This window comes from Brachyistius frenatus, unplaced genomic scaffold, assembly GCF_029030835.1.
Source record: "Brachyistius frenatus isolate BFR_SWC_R1_liver_20210118 unplaced genomic scaffold, ASM2903083v1 Contig_41, whole genome shotgun sequence".
In the NCBI taxonomy this organism is placed as follows: Eukaryota; Metazoa; Chordata; class Actinopteri; family Embiotocidae; genus Brachyistius; species Brachyistius frenatus.
The window spans coordinates 2,531,428-2,551,078 of NW_027210640.1; the positions used below are offsets into that span (position 1 = coordinate 2,531,428).

Genomic DNA, 19,651 nt, shown 5'->3' on the forward strand with positions numbered 1-19,651 from the left:
TGCTCTAACTGAGGAGGACAGCAGCGTGCTCAGTCCGCATAAAGAAGAGAAGAAGAAGAAGAAGAAGAAGAAGAAGAAGAAGAAGAAGAAGAAGAAGAAGAAGAAGAAGAAGAAGAAGAAGAAGAAGAAGAAGCTCGACGAATCGATGATCGTTTACTTAAGTCTACTTTGTGCACTTCCTGTTTCAAAGTCCAGCTGAGAGCTGGTGCAGTAATGAAGCTCAGACTGGAGATGTTGAGCAGAAGCTTCACAGATTAGTATTTTTTTTTATTGACGTACCACCAACATGCAGGAGTCTGTGGACTCTCTGGTCCGCCTGCTGGAGTCCTACAGAGGAAGAGACAAAGCTGTGAGTGTTTACGTTCATCTTCGGGGCTGTAAATAAACACCCAGCTGCTGTTCCTCTGCAATGTGTTGAAGTTATTAAATGGATTTAAATGGATGCTCTGCAGCTCTCTGCCAGCGGTTAAGTGGTCATATTGAAACCCAATTTGTTTCCTGAAAAGCTGTGATAAATAATCTGTGAACTCTGATACAGACATTAATCAATATTACGAATCCAAAATGAAGTTTTCAACGGGTGATTTTCTAAACATTTCAAATACAAGTTAGTAATGTGTTGAAAGTATTTTTCTCTGTACGATATCATTTCAGAAATATTGCAATGTTTGCATAATTGCTGCATGCTATTATTATTATTACTATTATAATATTAAATGCATTTGCATTTCCGAGAGCAAAGTCTCCTCTTTGAAAAACACTCCTGACCCCTAGAAGCACCTCACGTCTCCCCCTCTGTTGTCTCTGCAGATCAGGACGGTCTGTTATGGCTCTCAGCTGGTCGGAGGAGTTCTTTCTCGGAAAGCAGATCCAGACGCTTCGTCCCAGCAGCTCGGGAAAAGTCTGCTGCTGTTCTCTGCTCAGCTCAGCCACTGCAGGACGATGCTGAGGCTGTTTGATGACCTCTCCATGCTGGCCTACTCCCACAGCTACGGGCTGGGAGCCGGGGTAACTGACAGGACAACACACTGCTCACATGGCGTCCCCCCCCCCCCTCACAAGTCTGATTAGTGTTAATAGTTCAATCAGACAGGGGCGGATTAATGCATATTATGAAGTCAAAACATTGATTATTTTGATTACACAGCTACGGTTCAATCCATGACTCAAGCTTTATTTATATAGTACTTTTCATGATTGACGTGCCTATAATAAGACAGATGTGTAGATTTGAAAAGGAAATTACAAACAATCTAAGAAAAAGTTAAAAAACGATTTAAGACCAATGCACACAAGAAGATACAGATGATATGAATATAAGAGATATATTTAAAAGTTAAATAACAGTAAGAGTAGTAAAAAAAAAAGAGTGTCATAAAAATTAGATTGAGAAACCAAAAATAGATTAAAAAAATAAAACAAAAATTAAATGCATAAGGGAGATAAATAAATAATACCAATAAGTTAAAGTTAAAAAGGAGCTGTGATAAAATATTAGAATAGACGAGAGCAATAAAAAAAAAAATGTAAATGTAATTAAAAGAAAGTTAAAATAAGATATTAAAATGCGAATAAAATAAGTTTTGACAGTGGCTCTGTTTGCTAAGACTTACATTCATCAACATTTTTCATTCATTCAACAAAATAATAACTGCTTTTAATCATGTCACTTATTGTGTTTTCTGTAAATAACAATCGGTGCTCGTCCGCCAAAAGGAGGAAGACGCAGGCGTTCGCTGCATCTCAGTGCTGACCAACGTGGCGGACCAGCTGTACTACCCCTGTGAGCACATCGCCTGGGCGGCCGACGCCGAGCTCATCAAAGTAAAGTCTGATAAGTGGTGGCTGTTGAGCACGATGCTGTGGGGAAGCTCGCTGCTGCTGGGGATCCTCAAGTGAGATAATCATCAACATGAACTGAATGACATGAATTAGATGATGATCCAAATGTTCGTGAAACTGAATTATTATCATCCTAAAGCTAACGATTCGTTTAATTTTAAACAGATATTTCCTGTATCGAAGCCTGATATGTTTTATTTCTGTGCCGCAGAGATCTATTGCGCTCCAAAAACATGCCAAAGAGCCACAATGTTGAGTTTTAGCAGCACATATTAATCCTCACTTTAAAGTAGTCCCCGTAAAATGCACCTGTTTGAATAATTTTTGCTAAAAACTGCAATACTGAGCGGTTAAAGGAAATAATGTACTCTCTTTTCAAATTAAATGAAGTATTTATGACTTGTTTTTAAAGTCTCGTGTCGTCAGTAGGAACTGAAAGGGCCGGAGGGTGAGGGCCAAAGACAGGCTGGTGTTTTTTGGGGGTTTTTTTGTGCGCTTCATGTTTTGGTGCATGTGTTCGTTGTAATAATAAGTTGCATTGGGACCATGCTCCACGGTGATTTTGCTCTGTAAATAGAGTTGAAGAGAATTGATAACAATAAGCTAAATCTAGAATTGTATCAGGTTAATTTAATAAACTGTATTTATCAATATCCAAAATACCAAAATCGAAAGAGTATTTCATTTTGCAGACAGTTTTATTTTTTTTTATTCTCATTTTCCAGATGACAATTATATTAAAAAGTTAATATAGCGTGAGGCGTTTTGTTATTTTTTTTAACACTTATTGACCATCTTCAGTGTGAGTTTCATGTGAATCTTGTATTCTTCAGATCAGTCCGAGTTCTGATGCTACTGAAGAGGAAGCTGAAGAAATACGAGCGGGACAGAAACAGGTGTTTCATGTGCAGCCTTCTTCATACAAGTCTTGTGTCTTTGCAGTTTACGTGGAGAGAGGTTATGGTGACATTGTTCTGTGGAAGAAAAGTCACAGGTTCAAACCTTACAGACACATTTTTTTCCAGCCTTAAACTTCATGTCCTGATAAACGTCTGCGTCTTCTCCTGCAGTCGCTCTCGGCTCTGCCGGCAGATGCGAGGGGAGCTGCTCTCCATCCTCAGCAGCGCCGCTGACCTCAGCAACGCCATCCACTGGATGCCGCCCGGCTTCCTGTGGGCGGGACGTTTCCCCAACTGGCTGGTGGGGCTGCTGGGCACCACGTCCTCTCTGATCGGTTTGATCCAGATGAACACCGGCGACAGTGACGAGGCAGACGGCATGTCGTCTTCACCACAGTGAGATCTGACTCTTTGACCAGCACCAAGCGGTTGATGGACATCGATGGAGGATGCTGAGAGAAAGGATTCACAGCAGGTCTTTGATTTGATCCGACTACAGTCAGACGGTCTGCAAGGATTCATTTCAGCCTTGTAGCTCGTAGCCAAAAACACAAAAAATAAAAATCATGTGGACCTATTACTGCAGAGTAAATATAATAGAGTTGTAGACGATCCTCCAAAATGACATGTAAATTCAAGCCTCACCAGTTTAGTGGCTATTTTAATATATTTGGACATTTTAATCGGTTGGCAGACAATCGAGAGCAACATTAAATGATAAGATTAATCAAATTTTGTTATTTTGCTCTTATTTGTTTTTAGCAAACTGATTATTATTTTTAATTTAATGGTCTTTATCTGCAGATTAAAGTATTTAGGTGTCAGTTTAGTGAAGTGTAGAGGTTGTCAGAAAAAAGGATTTAGGTCCTACGTGATAGTTCGAGCCCTAATGACACTGGAAGCATCTTCTGGTGTAAATCATCTTTGTGTTTAGCACACATTTATCCTGCCTGAGGAGTACGAAACACTCTTAAAACAGTGTGCCCGCTTGTTTGTCAGCGCGCAAAGTCATTTTGAGACTGCATCCTCTTAACGGCTGGTCGTAGATTGGTTCTTTTAACAAACTGTTTGACAAACTGACTTTTAGGCTCCACTTGTTCTGTCAATCATCCTAAAAGATCAAGTGCAGAGTTTGTACAGTCACACTCTGGAATCACAAGTACATTATTGCCTTAGAGACTCATTCCACACAGCTGGTTTTAAGTCTTGATTCATTGATCCATTCAGTGATTCGTAAACTGTAAATTCGTTGTTATGACTGTGATAACCGGGCTGCTAGAATCCTTCATCTTCAGTCACGTAATGTTAAAAGACCAACTCAGGGTTTGCTTAAAGCATGTAATGTCCTCAAGCTGAAGAAACGGACTTGTTAACGAGCCCCTCGGGCTTTGAAGTTGTCTTAACTGATGGAATTAGCTGCAGAAAAGAAAGAACCAGCACGAAACAGGCAACAGACAAACGAAAGACTTTTGAATGAAGCGCGGTTTGCTTACTGATGACGTTTTTCATGGAAACCATCTTTATTGAACCAACAGGAAAGAATCTGCCTGAAATGCAAATCGAATTGAATGTAGAATAATTTTAAATAATGTAAAGGTAATAATAATAATAATAATAAATAAGCTGTTGAATTATATGTCCTCTCTTGGATGATGTGAGTACACAATGCACAGGGGTTTAGTCATTAGCCAGAAGATTTGAATAGAGTGAAAAAATAATTGTTCAATGTTGTTCAATGCTTTTGGAATAAAGTCTAATCATCTCCAGATAACTGACTACTTTTTACACTGCAAAAGTCTGTACTGTAAAAAAAAATGGGGCCAAATCTACTTTAAATGTAAAATGATTAAACATAAACTAATTTTATGTTTTATTTAAAATAATGACCATAAATTGGTGTCTCTTTCTCGATCAAACTATCGATGTTTGATTGAGCGGGACTTGAACGTTCAACACGTTGGCGGTGACGTCGGCGGTTGTTGCCTTCAAGTGCCCACGACCGTATCGTAATCGAGGGATAGTTGAGAAGTAATAACCTCATAAAAGATGCAAGACCTCTTTTCATTCCACCGGAGTAGGTGGTAAGACCTTATTTTAATTTTTATTAACTGTCACAATACACACATTAGTAGGAAAGCGACATTATTTATAAATAAAATGTTGGTAATAGGTTGCTGTTGTTTTTTAAATGCCACACGTGTTTGATTTGGATCAAATAAATACGGGGTTTGTTACTAACAGGGGATTTGAAAAAAAAATAAAAAATCTGTGAGTCGTTTGTGGCTCGGTCGTGTGTACAGAGAAGAGGAACAAGAAACCAAAAGACTGATCATGATTAGGTCAATTTCGACATCGACGGGAGTACGTGAACGCAGCACGACTACAGAGCGAGCCCATAAATAAAAGGTGTCAGTCGACAACAGCAGCAACAAAGAGTGGGAAAAAAAAAACAACAACCTCAAATTCACACCGTGATCGTTACCTACCTGCTGATTATGTGACATTAATACATTTAACAGTGCTGCTGTTGATAGTATGACGAACAAAACAAAAGCAAAGTTTTGGAAAAGGTTCAAATTCCGCACCACGTCCTCTCATCTGTCGTGTCTCCCTCGAGAGTCTCCGTCTGGATACAAGGAAACCGAGAAACGTTTGAAACGTCGGGTGAGTGCTCCTCTTTTCAACCCGCTGAGTTTTAAAAGTCCAATTTAATCCCCGTGTCCCGTTCAATGCGGCTGCAGCCGTAGTCGGCCACCAGCAGAGAGAAGCGGTTCCCTCCGAGCTACTTGAACTGCTAACTTTGGTTAGCCAAACTCGGCTGTCTTCACTCACAGAGTGAAATTATTTAAGGATTTAGTATTTATTTATCCTTTTCCTCTTTTTTTTCTGCGTTTACCTTTCCTGTGATGTCAGCCCTGTAGCTGTAATTACCTCTTTTAGGTGCTCTTGTTCTTTGTAATGAGAGGTATGCACCTATTCCAGCTCCCATTAAGATTTCCTCTATTTTAGGTTTCACTGTTGTTTAACGTGGCTGCAGCCATGAAAGCCACCGGCTCCGATAACGTTATCTAAACTATTCATTATAGCCACTAAACAGATCCGAGCAAACGTGCTTATCTGTACGATGTGCCGCATAATGTCTGGTTTTCTGGATGTCTTTGCTGTGAACTTTGTCAGCACATCATTGCGTATGAAGAAGTGATGTGTTTTTGTAAAACTCTGCGCTGCCTGGCGGGTTAATTTGTATTTGCTGAATTGACTAAAACACCTGAATTTAGAAGATAAATGAGTCTTCAGTTTTGCTTGACAATACCACATTTTCTTGGAGGCACCATATCCTAAAATGCAACATTTTTGGAGTGAAGTTTGGTATGCTTTATCTTACATGGTTGCACCGCTCTCCAGGATTAAGGATATATGAATACACATGCAAAAATAACTGAATGAGCTGTATAAAAACACATTTCTTGGGTAAAAACAGGTGACGCCTGATGTACTCTGGGTTGCACACTTTATATTGCACACATTGTTCGTGTACTTTGAGCTTTAGGCTGTTTAGGCCCTATCTTGATGATCAGAGGGCAATGAGGAGGAGGGCTGATGATTCATATAACGCTGCGGTCATCTGATGCGACCATCTCTACAAACACTGAACGCACTGTTAGTCTTTCGCTCTGCTGGGATCAATAATAATTGTTTTCTTTTTCATATTTAATTTCAGTGTCATTCAGGTGGTTGGAAACCCTGTGAACCCAATTCCTGATAATCCTGCTGCACCGTGACCTCAACAGGGGGACAAGAACAGTAATGCCAGTTTTCCTGTGACAGGTTTGCTCATAAAATGGAGTCCGGCGGCTGTCCTGTTGATCAGTCAGCCTCTGCACCTGCAGGCCTCCTGTCGTCTGACTCGGTCTCTGTTCATGGAGTCTCGGCTGAAGTCAGCTGTCTCGCTATGAAAGCTCCGCCAGGTTCAGAGGCAGAAGAGCTGGACTCCTACAACCTGATCGAGCCTCCTCCATTAGACTGGAGGTCGGACTCCTCGAGTGAAGCAGCTTCAGCAGATGACCTGGATGACCCCAGCCTGCTTCCCTCAGCTGACAGTCTGGACAAAACAAGTCTGGGTGAGTCAGTGTTGCTACCTTTGGACATGAGAGAAATTTTGACTCCATGTGTGGACGTGAACCAGAAGGAGCTTGTTGGAAATGTGGCCGAGCCAGTCCAGGATGTTGAGGTGCAATTGGAGGAAAAGTATGGGGTCGTTGAGGAGGAGGAAGAGGAAAGGGCGGAGGGGTCGGAAGGTGAAGACGAAGTCCAAGAGGAGGTGACCTTTACGGACGTTGAGAATAGGGTCAGTGAAGAGGAAGTTGAGGTTGCCAATAGAAGATCAGGTGATGAAGACCACAGCCGCATCCACACCCTGCTCAGCCAGCTCCAGCTGATGGGTGAAGAGCCTCATCCCAGTCCTTGGACTGCGCCTCGCCGTCACTACTCCAGCCAGTCTGAGCTGGAAGCATGCGCTCCCTCCCTGTTAACCGACGACAGCGCAGAAACCACGGGACTGCTGTTCTCCGAGAGCCACCACAGAGACCTGCTGGGGCTGCTGCAGTGCACGGAGATCAGCGCTGCGCCCCGCCCCACCTGTCTGCCCCACACAGGGGAGGTGGACGCCGTGGTGTCTGTTTCCTACAGCCAGGAGGACGCCCGGAAGTTCTGGCGGCGTTATGGAAACGGTCAACAGCAGCGGCACAGGGACGACTCCATCGCCTCCCTGCCTGATGATGAGTATCCAGAGCCAGTATGGATGAAGCTGGGGGAGGAGCCTCCAGAGGAAGAAGCTGCTGCAGAGAGCGAGCAGGTCGGTGCTCTTACTGGAATCAGCCGAAATGCAAATTAGTTAGTGTTAAAGTAAATTTATTAATTGAATTTGCTACAGATGATCATTTTCTTGATGTGATCACGAGTTTCAAACAATCCAGATTAATGTATGCTTTAAATTTGTGTGCAAAAGATTTGTGTCAACTTTAAGACAAAAAGTAGAATTCAATTGAAGGAAATAAAATCTGTATTTGTCCTCTGTCATATTGAAGTTTGAACAATTTTAGCATGTAGTTGTCATCTGTAGCTTTTTGACAAGTTGATTAATACAGTATTTACTTTTCTTCTTTTTTTTTTTTTTTACTTTTCATCATTTAATTAAATGTACATAATGTCAAAACTAAGAAAGAGAGACTTAAAGTAGTTATTTAATAATGCTACAACCCAAGGAGAGTGAGATATCTTTCATTTTGGGTTTGTAAAATTACAACCAGCAAATGAGAGCAGCTTCCTTTGATCTTGTAATCAACTTTGACTAAAATTATTGAAAATCAGAAGTTATCTTTTAAAGGTGTGAGGATCAACTACACTTGTGTTGTTGTTTTTTTACCACGTGATTGAGTCTCGACCTGAATTCATCTGTTTGATCTTCATGCTGTCATTGTAGAGTGCTGATGACCATCCTTCGTATAAAGATGGTGAGTCACTTCAGCGCGTTTCTTTTTTCACTGAAAAATGATCCATTATTATCCATCCAATACCTCGTTGATAACAGAAATCTTTTTAATGATACTGTCGTGTGTTACTTCTTAGTGCCTGGTCCCTGTGACCCTGAGGACCTGTTGGATGGGGTAATATTTGGTGCCAAGTATCTGGGCTCAACTCAGATCAAGTCAGTGAAGAACCCGTCAACAAACGCTCGTATGGCTCAGGCTCAGGAGGCCGTGGACCGAATAAAGGTACATTAAATTAAATAAAAAAGATGCATCAAACCATCGGCCTAAATAACAGAAGCACACCACCTCAACATACCAACTGTGACAAAACGGAAACAAAACACACCAACTGCTGTGCATCGATAGTTTTTCTGCGTGGTTTTGTTGCAGTAAATATATATTTTTCCTACTAAAAGTACCGAGATTGAAGTCTAAATTCTTTTACCATGAAATATGAGTCTGCTGGGGTGTTTCCAGTAGATTAAAGATACGCATGTCATGTACTCATCTCTCTGAGAGAAACTAAAATGTTTCCTGTGATACTCAACTCGGTGTTGTCGTGACTCTGGATGCACTGTGTCTCTTTCAGGCTCCAGAGGGAGAGTCTCAGCCAATGACAGAGGTGGATCTGTTCATCTCCACTCAGCGAATCAAAGTGCTCACTGCCGACACACAGGTACTGTAACTTCATCAAACTCATCCAAGCGCATACATTTATGTATACTATACTGGGTTATACCGAGAGATGTTCCTAATATTTTTGTCTACCCCATTAATTTAAATGGTAGGAACAAAATATTAGGAACACCTCTTAGTAACACCCTGTGCAGTTCAACAGCACCACAAATTACAGTTTCCAAAAGTGACCTTTTAAAATAAATCAACACCTCTCCATCAGATTGAATAACAACTGAACATTTGAATCCTCATGAAGGGAGGATTTGCTGCTGGTCTGTTGTATTATAGATCTCTGTTGTTGCTAGCGTGTCTCTATTGTGTATTTTCCTGATTAAGTGTCCCTGTCTGCATGAACGTCAGTTAAATGTCATTGAACTCATGGTTATATTTATTTTCTAAGGCAGCTTTGCACTTCTAAATGTTCACCTTCAAGCTGAGTTCTCAGCAGGAAATCTTAATATAGAACTTAGTGGTGATTTAATATGAGGCCTCTGCAGTAATGTTGCAGTAAAACTGGAGTCTATTTTTCTCCGCTGTCTGGTTGAATTGTCAGGAGAGTAAAAGTGGGTCATCTACCATCATCACCCACTTTGCATGGCTGGGTGAAACTTACATAAACAGTTTCTTCTTTTTTTTTTTTCTTTTGACATTTCTGTTTACAAATAGTATTCTTACTGTAAGAGCCACATAGTTTTAATTTTGCTTTTTGCATCACATATCTGTGTCCGGGTTTACCTTTAAAGTGAAAATTGCTTTTATAAACTATTCTATCACAAAAATAATTTGAAAGAAGATTTAGCAAATTCTTCCTTATGTTGCATTTAAAGGACTCTTTAACCTCTAATATTCAGTAGTCAGTTGCTTAACAGCACCATTTCCAACACAAGAAAAGTCACAAAATCTTTTTTATGACGTTCATCATGTCCACCGTTACACTTTTTTTTTTTTTTTTTGTCAATGCAGCTCGTCAGTTCAGTTCGTCAGGGGTTTTCTTTTGGTCAAAATAAGTCATGAAAAAATATTCTCTGTATTTTTTCCTGTTGGCCTGCTTGGTCAGAAGTTTAAAGCAACATGTTCACTTCCCACAAATCATACTGGAAATAGTGTAAACCACTTTGCTTTGCTTTTAGACAGTGGTCAGTGGACTACTCTGATTTTTTTTTTTTTTTAAATGTGGAGAGTAGACTAATAAAAGCCCAGGTCTCCACTGGGACCAGAACTTCCTGTAAATAAATCATGGAAGATTTTTGGAAATGATCTCTGCTTGAAAGTACATTACCAGGCAGTAATAACCAACTGACTGTAAGAAAGAAAAAAAAAGGTGGGGCATTGCTCATTGTGTTCAGTGGATTAATTTTCTTTCTCAAGTTTCAAGTCTCTGCAGGTTGGGAACCAGACCTTTCTGTCTTCTGTGTTTCTAATCAAATTAACCCCCTCATGTCCTTTTTTCCACTCAGGAGGCCATGATGGATCACGCTCTGCAGATGATCTCTTACATTGCTGACATTGGCGACATCGTGGTCCTGATGGCACGCAGGAAACGTAAAGGGCAAGATAGTGACTCTTCCTCTTCATCGTCCTCCTCGGGGCCTCAGAAGAATTGCTTAATGGTCTGCCATGTCTTCTCCTCCGAGGACGTGAGTTGGTGAACTAAAGTGTTTACATAGTGAAGAAAGCTTAGGATCAGCGTGACGTGTTTCTTCTTAGCTCTTATGAAGGTCACAAACAGTGTCTTCTCTTTTCATCCAACATAATGTAAACAGGCTGACGGGTCAAGACAATATTACTGGTGTCGCTTGCGCTGCACACTGTTGCAGCTCACATTAAATGTGCTGTTTTGTGCTGGACAACAGTTTCAGCTTCTGCCTGGCCTGGTTTCCTTCCTCCAGACTGCCAGTGAGCTCTCCTGAATGTAAAAATGGTCTGGCTGTTGTCCCAGTTTCCCATAGTTGGCAACACTGAATAGGAGGAAGAAGAGTTTCTTTTAGCAACTAATTAGCTGCGGGATACTGAAGGCCATGAGGCCTCTGCAGACAGGATTTCACAGCTAAACTCATTTAATATGAAAAGTTTCGTTTATAATAAGTTTATGGAAATATTTTAAACAAGGTTTACAGTTGGAAAGGATATGGGAATATACAAAATAACTATTGAAACAGAAAATAAGGAACTTTGAACTTCTTCATGATGTTCTATTTCTGCAGATGCCTCAGTTTCAGATGTGTTTTTGGTCTCAGCTGTACTGTTTAGTCTTTTGCAAATGAACCCATTTGCTTTGATTTGTTCATATGGAAATTAAGGATATAAAAAGGGTAGGAAGAAAATGTATTTAACAAACGCCCTTACTATTCAAATATAAAGTCTCTCCGTAGACATGAATGTAACAACAATGTTTTGTCTCCTCCCTCCGGTCGCTCCGTCCAGGCTCAGACCATCGCCCAGGCCATCGGGCAGGCGTTCGGAGTGGCTTACCAGCAGTTCCTCCAGGCCAACGGCATCAAGGCCAGCGATCTGAGGCCGGGCGAGTACAGTGACTACCTGGAAAGTCAGGAGCTCTACAACGGAGACCTGGCCCACTTCTCCGACTCTCAGAACCTCCGAGATGTAAGCAGAGTGATTGTGACCACATGTCTCCACACATGAAGTCACTGTGTGGTGATGGTTTCTTATCCACACAGGCATGTATGTGTCAGAGACTGGTGGCAAGTGTAGCTGCACAATGCAAGACAATATTCACTTATATTAATCTTAAATCATGGTTTAGCTTTTCTACAAAGACTCGTGTAAAAACATATTGTGTCTTGTAAAACCCATAGTGGAAGAGCGTCTAGTCCAGGTCTTGTTTGTTGGACATAAAGAATATACAGTCCTGCGCTTCTCCATCTAATGTTCCTGTCACAGTACGTCTCAGTTTAAGCGATGAATTCCTCAGTGCGTGCTACGTTGACCAAGAGAGCTGAGTCTTTATAAGTTGTCCTGCTGGCAGAGCCGTGCTGCCAGTGACTATATGTATCAGGTCACATTGCGTGTGCGCTTCTGACCCTGAACTCCCAAATCCTTCAGTTCCCTGATGAAAAAACAAACAATAAACAGCCATTATTGATATTGTTTTCAGAGAACAACAGACAGAAAAGAAGGTGAATATTCTTTTTAACTCCAAAACACATAAGAAAGTTGAGTATATGTTCTGCATCTTGACAGCTACAAACATCTGCAAAGGCCATCCAAAGACAAACACTGACAACTGGATATGTGGCAGATAACCAGATATCATGCTTGTCTCTTATGTACCGCTTTGGTTTTGAAAGTGCATCTGGGGCTTAACTTTTTTCAATCCAAACAGTCTATGGTGATCACACACAGCTTTGCAAAGAGAATTTTTTTTTTTTTTTTTACAAAGGAATACAAGCACACAGTAAAACAAATAATGATACCAGTGTAGATAACTGTGGTGAAAACACTGGTTAACCAAGCCTCCATGTGTCTGCGGTTCAGGTGGTCATCACCAAGGCTCCTGGGGAGATCTTGGGGCTGGCGGTGGTGGAGTCAGGCTGGGGCTCCATCCTGCCCACCGTGGTGGTGGCCAACCTTCTTCATGGAGGCCCAGCGGAGCGCTGTGGTGAGCTCAGCATCGGTGACCGCATCATGTCCGTCAACAGCACCAGCATGGTGGGTCTGCCCATCACCACCTGCCAGAACATTATCCGGGTAAGAAGGGAACACGGAGCACAAACGTATAATCCTAGTGATAATAATGATGGTAACAATATCAACATATAAAAATGATATTAAAGTCGCATTATGCTCTGATGGCTTCAGATGCTTCTCGTGAATGTCTTTTTCACAGCCGTCGTAAGGATGCACTAGGTGGCACTGTGGTTCCATGTAGTAATGTGGATTCTGATATTATTTTGGTTTTCAGGACCAAAATCAGTGTTAATCAACTGACGGACACCTGCACATCACAGAAAATCAGTTATCATATGAACTATTGTGATCAAATACATTTTTAATGTAATTTTACGTTACTTACTTAGAATTTGAGCATATTTTGGTATTTTCCTCTCTCGGGTTTAAATTTAAGTTTTGATAATTTAGCTGGTCACATTTCTAGTTAGAGCTGAAGTGGGATGTTTGACCTTATGTGATCCCAATGTGACCTTTAACCTCTGTCTGTTAATGTTTACCTTATTATTAATAATACGCTATTCAATTTTGTGGTTCATTTCATTGTTCACCTTATGTTTTCAGCGAATGCAGAGACCCTCTGGTACTCATTATTCATACTTCCTTCATAAAACGTATACTTTGGTGAATGAATAAATTAACTATGCCTCTGTTTAGTCCACTTCAGTATCACACCATTAATGATTTGTTAGATGGGTGTATATGGAAATTAATGTGCTTAATTAACAGATTCACAAAAAAATTCAGGCATAAATTATTAGTCTCTCACAGACTGAAGAGAAGACGAGTGTCAATCCACTCAGGATGACTAAAACGCCGGCAGAAAAACATGATTTGTCAGTTATATGAATAACAAGTTTGTAATGCTTTTTTTGTTGTTGTTGCTTTTTTTTTTTTCCGATTCAGGACCTGAAAAGTCAAAAGTATGTGAAGCTCAGCATCGTCCACTGCCCTCCGGTCACCATGGCGATTATAAGGAGACCAGATCCCAAGTTTCAGCTGGGCTTCAGTGTGGAGGACGGCATTGTGTGTGAATATTCATATTTTCAGCCTGTCTTTTATAAAACTCCCTTCAGCTTTTTAACTGGTCCTTTAACCCTTCAGTGGCCAACAGTAGATGATGACAATGGTTTTTACTGGCCAGATTGCAGGTGCTTAACTTTGGGTGTTTCGATAAAAGAGCCCTGTGCACTTAGTCAACTTTCCCTTGAAAGAAGAAAGAGAGTTTATTTTACCTGGGAATTTAACCAAACAAACTTATCGGACAAATAAAGCACATAGCAGGTCTTTTGTTTTGAAATGAAGAAAGTTTCTGTCTTCCAATTGCAGATCTGCAGTCTGATGCGGGGTGGTATAGCGGAGAGAGGAGGAATCCGTGTCGGTCATCGCATCATTGAAATCAACGGGCAGAGTGTTGTTGCAACGCCGCACGACAAGATCATCCAGACCCTGACAAATGCTGTCGGAGAGGTGAGAAGTGATGAAATACTTTCAACTAAATACAGTGTTTGGCATCCGACTCAAAGTTTGTTTTACATTTTTGAATGAACGTTGTTTTCGTTTTTCTCTCTCTGGACAGATTCATTTGAAGACGATGCCAGCCTCAACGTATCGACTCTTAACAGGACAGGAGCAGCCCGTGTTTCTTTGAGCGCTTCCTGCTTCACAAAGACAAAAATACTGCACAGTGTACAAGCTACATGAGCTTCTGCCAAACTCAAAAAAATATTATGCAATTGATCCTACAGAGTATTCTAGGCTGTTGTCACACCACTGAATACCATAAACTAGACAGGTTATATATTTTGAAGATGTACAGAACATTTGAATATGAAAGCATAATTTAAAATGACAGGGATAGATGATAGCTCTCCTTTTATATTTATCAGATATTTAACAATTCAGGCAGTAGTTGAAATGCCTAAGAGCAATCTTTTTTTGACTTCACTAACTTACACGGTGGTGAAAATCATCAAATATCCTGTGCTTCATGAGTCTTCCAGCCTGGTGTGTGCTGCTAGTGTGCCTGAGGTTACAATGCTTGAAGGGGGGGACCCTTATTGAATCAAGACATTATGATGTACTTTCAGTCTGTCATGTACACGTACATATCAGCAAGTGTCTGCCACAAGCTTCAGAGACTATTTACAGCAGCACTCTGGTTTATTTGTACAATAGTTCACTGACTGTGCCTCACATGAAGCAGATATAATGCACATTTAAGGTAATGGCCTTATTTGATAGAGAGATGCTTATATTTTTAAGAATTTGCTGTCTTGGATGTTCATTAAAATGATCTGTAAGATGGCTTGATGTTATTTATTGAGCCATTGGTTGCTGTATGTTTCAGATGCAAAGTTACTTTTTGTACTCTTGACCATATATACATTTTAATATTTTGAAAACAAATGACATGCTTTATACAGCTGAGCTGCGTTGGAGATGTTTTTTAGAATAATGATGTAACAATTGCATATATCATTTTATTTTTTTTATTTTTTTTATTTTTTATTTCACTTTATTAATCCCGAGGGGAAATTTCGTCGCTACAGCAGGGGGGGAGATGCTGCAACAGGCTGCCACTAGCGCGGCGCCAGGTAACCTGACCTGAGGTGCATGTTTTTTTGGATCATGTAATTGATATTGCTACTGGTTTTTTTTTTTTTTTTTTTATTTTTTTTTTTAACTAGTTACAGGTATATTACATAATGCTGCACAGCTTGTAATAATAAATAATGTTTTCTTTTATTACCACTTGAATACAAGATTTCTTACCTAAGGCACAGTGGGTCTCACGGTTCACTGTCAAAGCCTGGCCAATCAACTTCTCTTCAGCTACCAAAACATAAACATCAACCAATGAGATTCCTGACCGGCATTCACGACCCCGCCTCCGTGAACGTACTTTGGCCAATCAGCTTCGGTTGTGGGCGGGACTCGGGTTCCGCTTACACTTGCTGTCATAAACGTTGGAGAGTCAATGTCAAGCTCCCGGCCGTCGGTGTGTCTGAAACGGACAGAGGAGTTTTTATTCACCTTCATCACAGACAGGTAATCATTAACAACCGATTTAGGCTTAGTAGAGCATTACGTTTGTTTACTGTTTTTACAATGAGCCCGTGTGCCCAATGCCAGCATCACTGTGTGAAGATGCTAAGACAAGGAAGCTAACGTTACATCTGAATATTTTTCACTGTTGTCTGTATTAATGCAGCATTGACTTAGATCATTGTTTACATTAGGTACTTAAATGACCAGTTTGCTTGTTGGTTAGGAGCTAAGAGCAGCATTTGTATTATTATTTTTACTTTGCAATTTGTTTGAATAAGTTGCTTCCAAAATGTATTGTTGAAATGCCTTCCTATTATTTAAACAGTCCTAAGCTGTAAGTTATTTAATTGCCTTTTTTTTTTTTTTTTTTTTTTTTCATTACATTAGCTTGCTATGTCAACAGACAAATATATCACATTGCAGTAATAGCCTGCTAATGATTTCCTGATGCAGGCAGGGTTCTGAATCAGGAAATGCAAATACTTCAGAGAACAAAACAGAAGAGGTTCAAATGTCAGAAGTTAATACGCTTCAGTGGTTTTAAAAAAAAATAAATAAATAAATAAAAATCCTACGCCTTCACTGACACCTGCAACACATATGAATGCAGATCCTTTGGTATATTTGCAAACAAACCCTGGAGCCTCAGACTGTTTACTACAAGAGGCCATATTCTGGAGGCACCAGCAGAGCAAATGTGAATGTCTTAGAGTGAAACAGGTAAGCTGTGTGGATCAGGAGGATTTCAGGATAAAGCAGGGGATTGTCTGTCTTGAGCAGATCACAGCGGGGGCAAAAAAACAACCTTCACCCACAACACACACAAAAAGACACTATTGGATCTGTCTCACGCAGATAACTTTCTCTTATTTCTGTAAAAAAAAAAAAAAAAAAAGTTCGTGATCAGGTTTTTTTCTGTGCAGACGAAGCTCAACAGTATGCAGTTTCAAATGCATAAATAAATGAATTATAACACTTTAAAACAGCTAAATAGACATTAATGTAAAAGGGAAAATGCTGTCTAAAAGAATAGCAGACATTAACCTCAAGAAATTTGACATTTATTTCTGTTTTGAATGATTACACAAACTATTTTCTGACCCTTTCTTTTCTTATTTGCCTACATCTGACATTATAGAGGGTCCGAACAAGACAGGAAACAGCAAAATAGGAAATGCAATAGATATCTCCAGCTTTCTCTGAAGTGGGGACACCGCACCCACACCTGTCCTCGACAACTTAGCAACAAGAATGCGGTGCTGAATTTGTATTTTTCTCACTGCGTTTTGCATTTCCCAGGATCGCATCATGGCCAGGTAGCTTCTGGAAACAATGGGTTTTTTCAGACAGCTCTACCTCCTGCTCTGGAAGAACATCATATACCGCAGAAGAAACAAGGTGCCCACATTTTCACTTCCCAGACAGAAGAAAATCGGGGTTTTTTTTAGTCTGGAAACATATAATATGAGACACAGACTGTGAAACCAACACAGTGAAGTTTTATGCAGAAATTACTTTTATTTGTGTGTGTGTGTGTTACATCGGAGCCCATAGTCAGTTGTCAATGAAGGTCATACATTTTTCTCATGCACCGTTAAAACCTCCCGTCTTCTCCTCCTGTGCAGATCCAGCTGATCATCGAACTCCTCTGGCCGCTCTTCCTCTTCGTCATCCTCATATCTGTTCGTCATTCACACCCTCCTTACAAACAGAGCCAATGTGAGTGGCATTATGCAACGTGTGTCTTTTCACACTCACACACTTACAGGTCTGTAAAATGGCCTTTTGCCAACCAGCTAAAGAGGATTAACTCACTGAGGGTGATTCTTGTGTCACGCACACACATTCGCGTCCCTAACTGGCTGTGTTCTTGTCCGTTTTTGAGAAGTCCTACATTAGTGCGAGGTCATATTACATGACATGTTATCAGAAGAAAAATCTTCATGGTACAGTGTTGGCCAGCCTTGTATTTTCTGTTCACGATAAAGCTGCAACTTGGTAACTTTATCTTTGCAGAAGAAAGTTTTTCAAGGTCCCATTTTCTTTGCAGTTTTATTTACAGTCACAATGTCCAAAAGAAATATTTTTGCACCAAAAACCTTTCCAATATAGTTTTACATCTCCTCTCTAAAGCTTCTATTGATAGATCTATCAAGAACAGGCTGTTTTGTGTCTGTGTTTTTAAGATGCGTTGATATCAATGACCTTCTCTGGCTCTTTTCTGAGTGACACACATCCAGGCCAATCACAGGTAGCCCGTTAGCTCTGTGACAGAAGGATTCCTCTGTGTTTTCTTCCACATAAATGTTTGGTTAGTGGGTCTTGCTGAGGGTGGACATACAGCATGACCAGGAGTTTGTGTCACCACAAGTTTACGCAAGTCCAAACGACACAGTAGCTGAAAACGGACTGTGCGCATGAACTGAGTGTTTTGACACTTTCACAGTGTTTATAGCACCTTGACCTGCTTTATAAAAAAGAAAAATAAATGGAAATCAGAATTTTTACAATATGGGACCTTTAATTATTCAGTGCCAGGGGTGTAAAAAAAGATTTTGATACACTTGAGTATTGCGTTTTGTAGATTAGATGTATTTACTGTGTGTGTTTCTAGATATTTTGTACATCATGGCAAAATGTTTTTAGATCAGTTTTGCATGTACAAAAAAAAAAAAAAAACACAATAATTGTTCACATAATGGCATCTTCAGTTATGCTATAATTATTGTTCAGTCAGTGCTTATAGATTGTATTTCAGTCGCTCACACAGTATTTTCAGTCTCTCAGGCTGTTTATGTTTGTTTCTCTTTCCTTTGCTTGTAGGTCACTTTCCAAACAAAGCCTTGCCTTCAGCAGGCACCTTGCCCTGGATTCAGGGCATCATCTGCAACATCAACAACCCCTGCTTCCACAGCCCGACCCCAGGGGAGACACCGGGCCAAGCTGGCAACTTTGACAACTCCATGTAGGTAGACTGGCGGTAAAAACTTGGTCGGCTGTCAGGACCGGTAGAGCTTAAAGGAGGATTATTGCTTATAAAACATAGGAGTCATTTTGATAAACAGACAAACTGTTAGAAAAAATGTGCAATCAAAATTAAGATGAAATTTCAGTCTGTTGCTATTTAATCTTGTTGTTGTAAGTCTGTTTATTACATCAAAGATGCTGTAGATCAGACTGCGGTGCTGCAACACAGATTATACGGTGGACTTACAGTGAGATCTGCAGGCTAATGACACACACACACACACACACACACACACACACACACACACACACACACACACACACACACACACACACACACACACACACACACACACACACCAATGTGTTCCCTTTGAAGATGATGCCATCATTTTTCAGGGTAGGAAGTCATTAACTGGAGTACGACCATACAGTACCTGTGCTGCCGCATGTTCTGATGAGCAACAATTTGCATCCTCTGCATTACTTCATGTGTCTTTAAAGGAGTAATTTGACTTGAAAATACCATCTCACCAATAATTAAATGAGAAGATTGATACCAGTGTTATGTTTGTATGTTAAATATGATGCTGCAGCTCAGCTCAGCAAAGAAACTGAGAAAAGCAGAAATGGTTAGTTTAGCTCTTTCTGAAGGTAATATAATGTGTACACCACCACCTCTTAAGGTCATCAATGATCACATTATTTTTCATTTGATTATTTGCACAAATCCTGTTGGGTAAAAGTAATTTGTGGTGGTTTTACGGGGGTTGCATGCTGGACTATTTCTTGACCAGGCACAGGGTCTGTCTGGAGTTTTATTTTTACAGACAGAAACTTTTCCTTACTTTCCAGGCAACAGTTGTTGTTTTTTTCATGCCATTGGGGTTACAAAATAATTTTAAACTTAAGAAATCCAACACAGTTAACACCTAGGCTTTCTTACTCCTTCATTCATGGATTTATTTATTTCAAAGTTACATTATTGTGATGATG

General features: G+C 40.3%; 3 protein-coding genes across 5 annotated transcripts in view; all 3 read left to right on the plus strand.

The window, feature by feature from the left end:
- The first annotated feature begins 194 nt into the window (after positions 1 to 194).
- pex11g (peroxisomal biogenesis factor 11 gamma) lies at positions 195 to 4,824 on the plus strand. The gene is made up of 5 exons (XM_069702343.1): positions 195 to 349; positions 811 to 1,008; positions 1,717 to 1,895; positions 2,676 to 2,738; positions 2,913 to 4,824. The coding sequence occupies exons 1-5, from the start codon at positions 287 to 289 to the stop codon at positions 3,139 to 3,141; spliced, it is 732 nt and encodes a 243-aa protein (XP_069558444.1). The 5' UTR covers positions 195 to 286; the 3' UTR covers positions 3,142 to 4,824.
- A 146-nt stretch (positions 4,825 to 4,970) lies between these two features.
- LOC138623062 (amyloid-beta A4 precursor protein-binding family A member 3) lies at positions 4,971 to 14,945 on the plus strand. 2 transcript variants are annotated; one of them, XM_069702340.1, is made up of 11 exons: positions 4,971 to 5,405; positions 6,463 to 7,596; positions 8,224 to 8,254; positions 8,370 to 8,515; positions 8,862 to 8,948; positions 10,408 to 10,587; positions 11,375 to 11,554; positions 12,446 to 12,658; positions 13,544 to 13,663; positions 13,967 to 14,107; positions 14,217 to 14,945. In XM_069702340.1, exons 2-11 carry the CDS (start codon positions 6,583 to 6,585, stop codon positions 14,286 to 14,288), a joined length of 2,184 nt encoding a protein of 727 aa, XP_069558441.1. In that variant the 5' UTR covers positions 4,971 to 5,405; positions 6,463 to 6,582; the 3' UTR covers positions 14,289 to 14,945. The 2 variants fall into 2 exon arrangements, with proteins under 2 accessions (XP_069558441.1, XP_069558443.1); XM_069702342.1 differs by having other exon boundaries at positions 6,570 to 7,596.
- Positions 14,946 to 15,605: 660 nt separating this feature from the next.
- Positions 15,606 to 19,651, plus strand: part of abca7 (ATP-binding cassette, sub-family A (ABC1), member 7) — a 29,419-nt gene continuing 25,373 nt past the window's right edge. For both annotated transcript variants that reach the window (XM_069702344.1, XM_069702345.1), the window contains exons 1-4: positions 15,606 to 15,688; positions 16,988 to 17,086; positions 17,314 to 17,407; positions 18,512 to 18,653. In XM_069702344.1, coding sequence (XP_069558445.1) covers positions 17,021 to 17,086; positions 17,314 to 17,407; positions 18,512 to 18,653 — 302 coding nt within the window. In that variant the 5' untranslated portion in view covers positions 15,606 to 15,688; positions 16,988 to 17,020. The remainder of the gene's footprint in view (positions 15,689 to 16,987; positions 17,087 to 17,313; positions 17,408 to 18,511; positions 18,654 to 19,651) is intronic.

Bases quoted from the DNA above. Each gene is read 5' to 3' on its own strand.
- pex11g (XM_069702343.1), top strand. From the start codon at position 287: ATGCAGGAGTCTGTGGACTCTCTGGTCCGCCTGCTGGAGTCCTACAGA. The intron at 1,896-2,675 runs GTGAGATAATCA...TGTATTCTTCAG, and splicing joins CTGCTGCTGGGGATCCTCAA to ATCAGTCCGAGTTCTGATGC. The intron at 2,739-2,912 runs GTGTTTCATGTG...CTTCTCCTGCAG, and splicing joins TACGAGCGGGACAGAAACAG to TCGCTCTCGGCTCTGCCGGC.
- LOC138623062 (XM_069702340.1), top strand. From the start codon at position 6,583: ATGGAGTCCGGCGGCTGTCCTGTTGATCAGTCAGCCTCTGCACCTGCA. The intron at 8,516-8,861 runs GTACATTAAATT...TGTCTCTTTCAG, and splicing joins AGGCCGTGGACCGAATAAAG to GCTCCAGAGGGAGAGTCTCA. The intron at 10,588-11,374 runs GTGAGTTGGTGA...CGCTCCGTCCAG, and splicing joins ATGTCTTCTCCTCCGAGGAC to GCTCAGACCATCGCCCAGGC.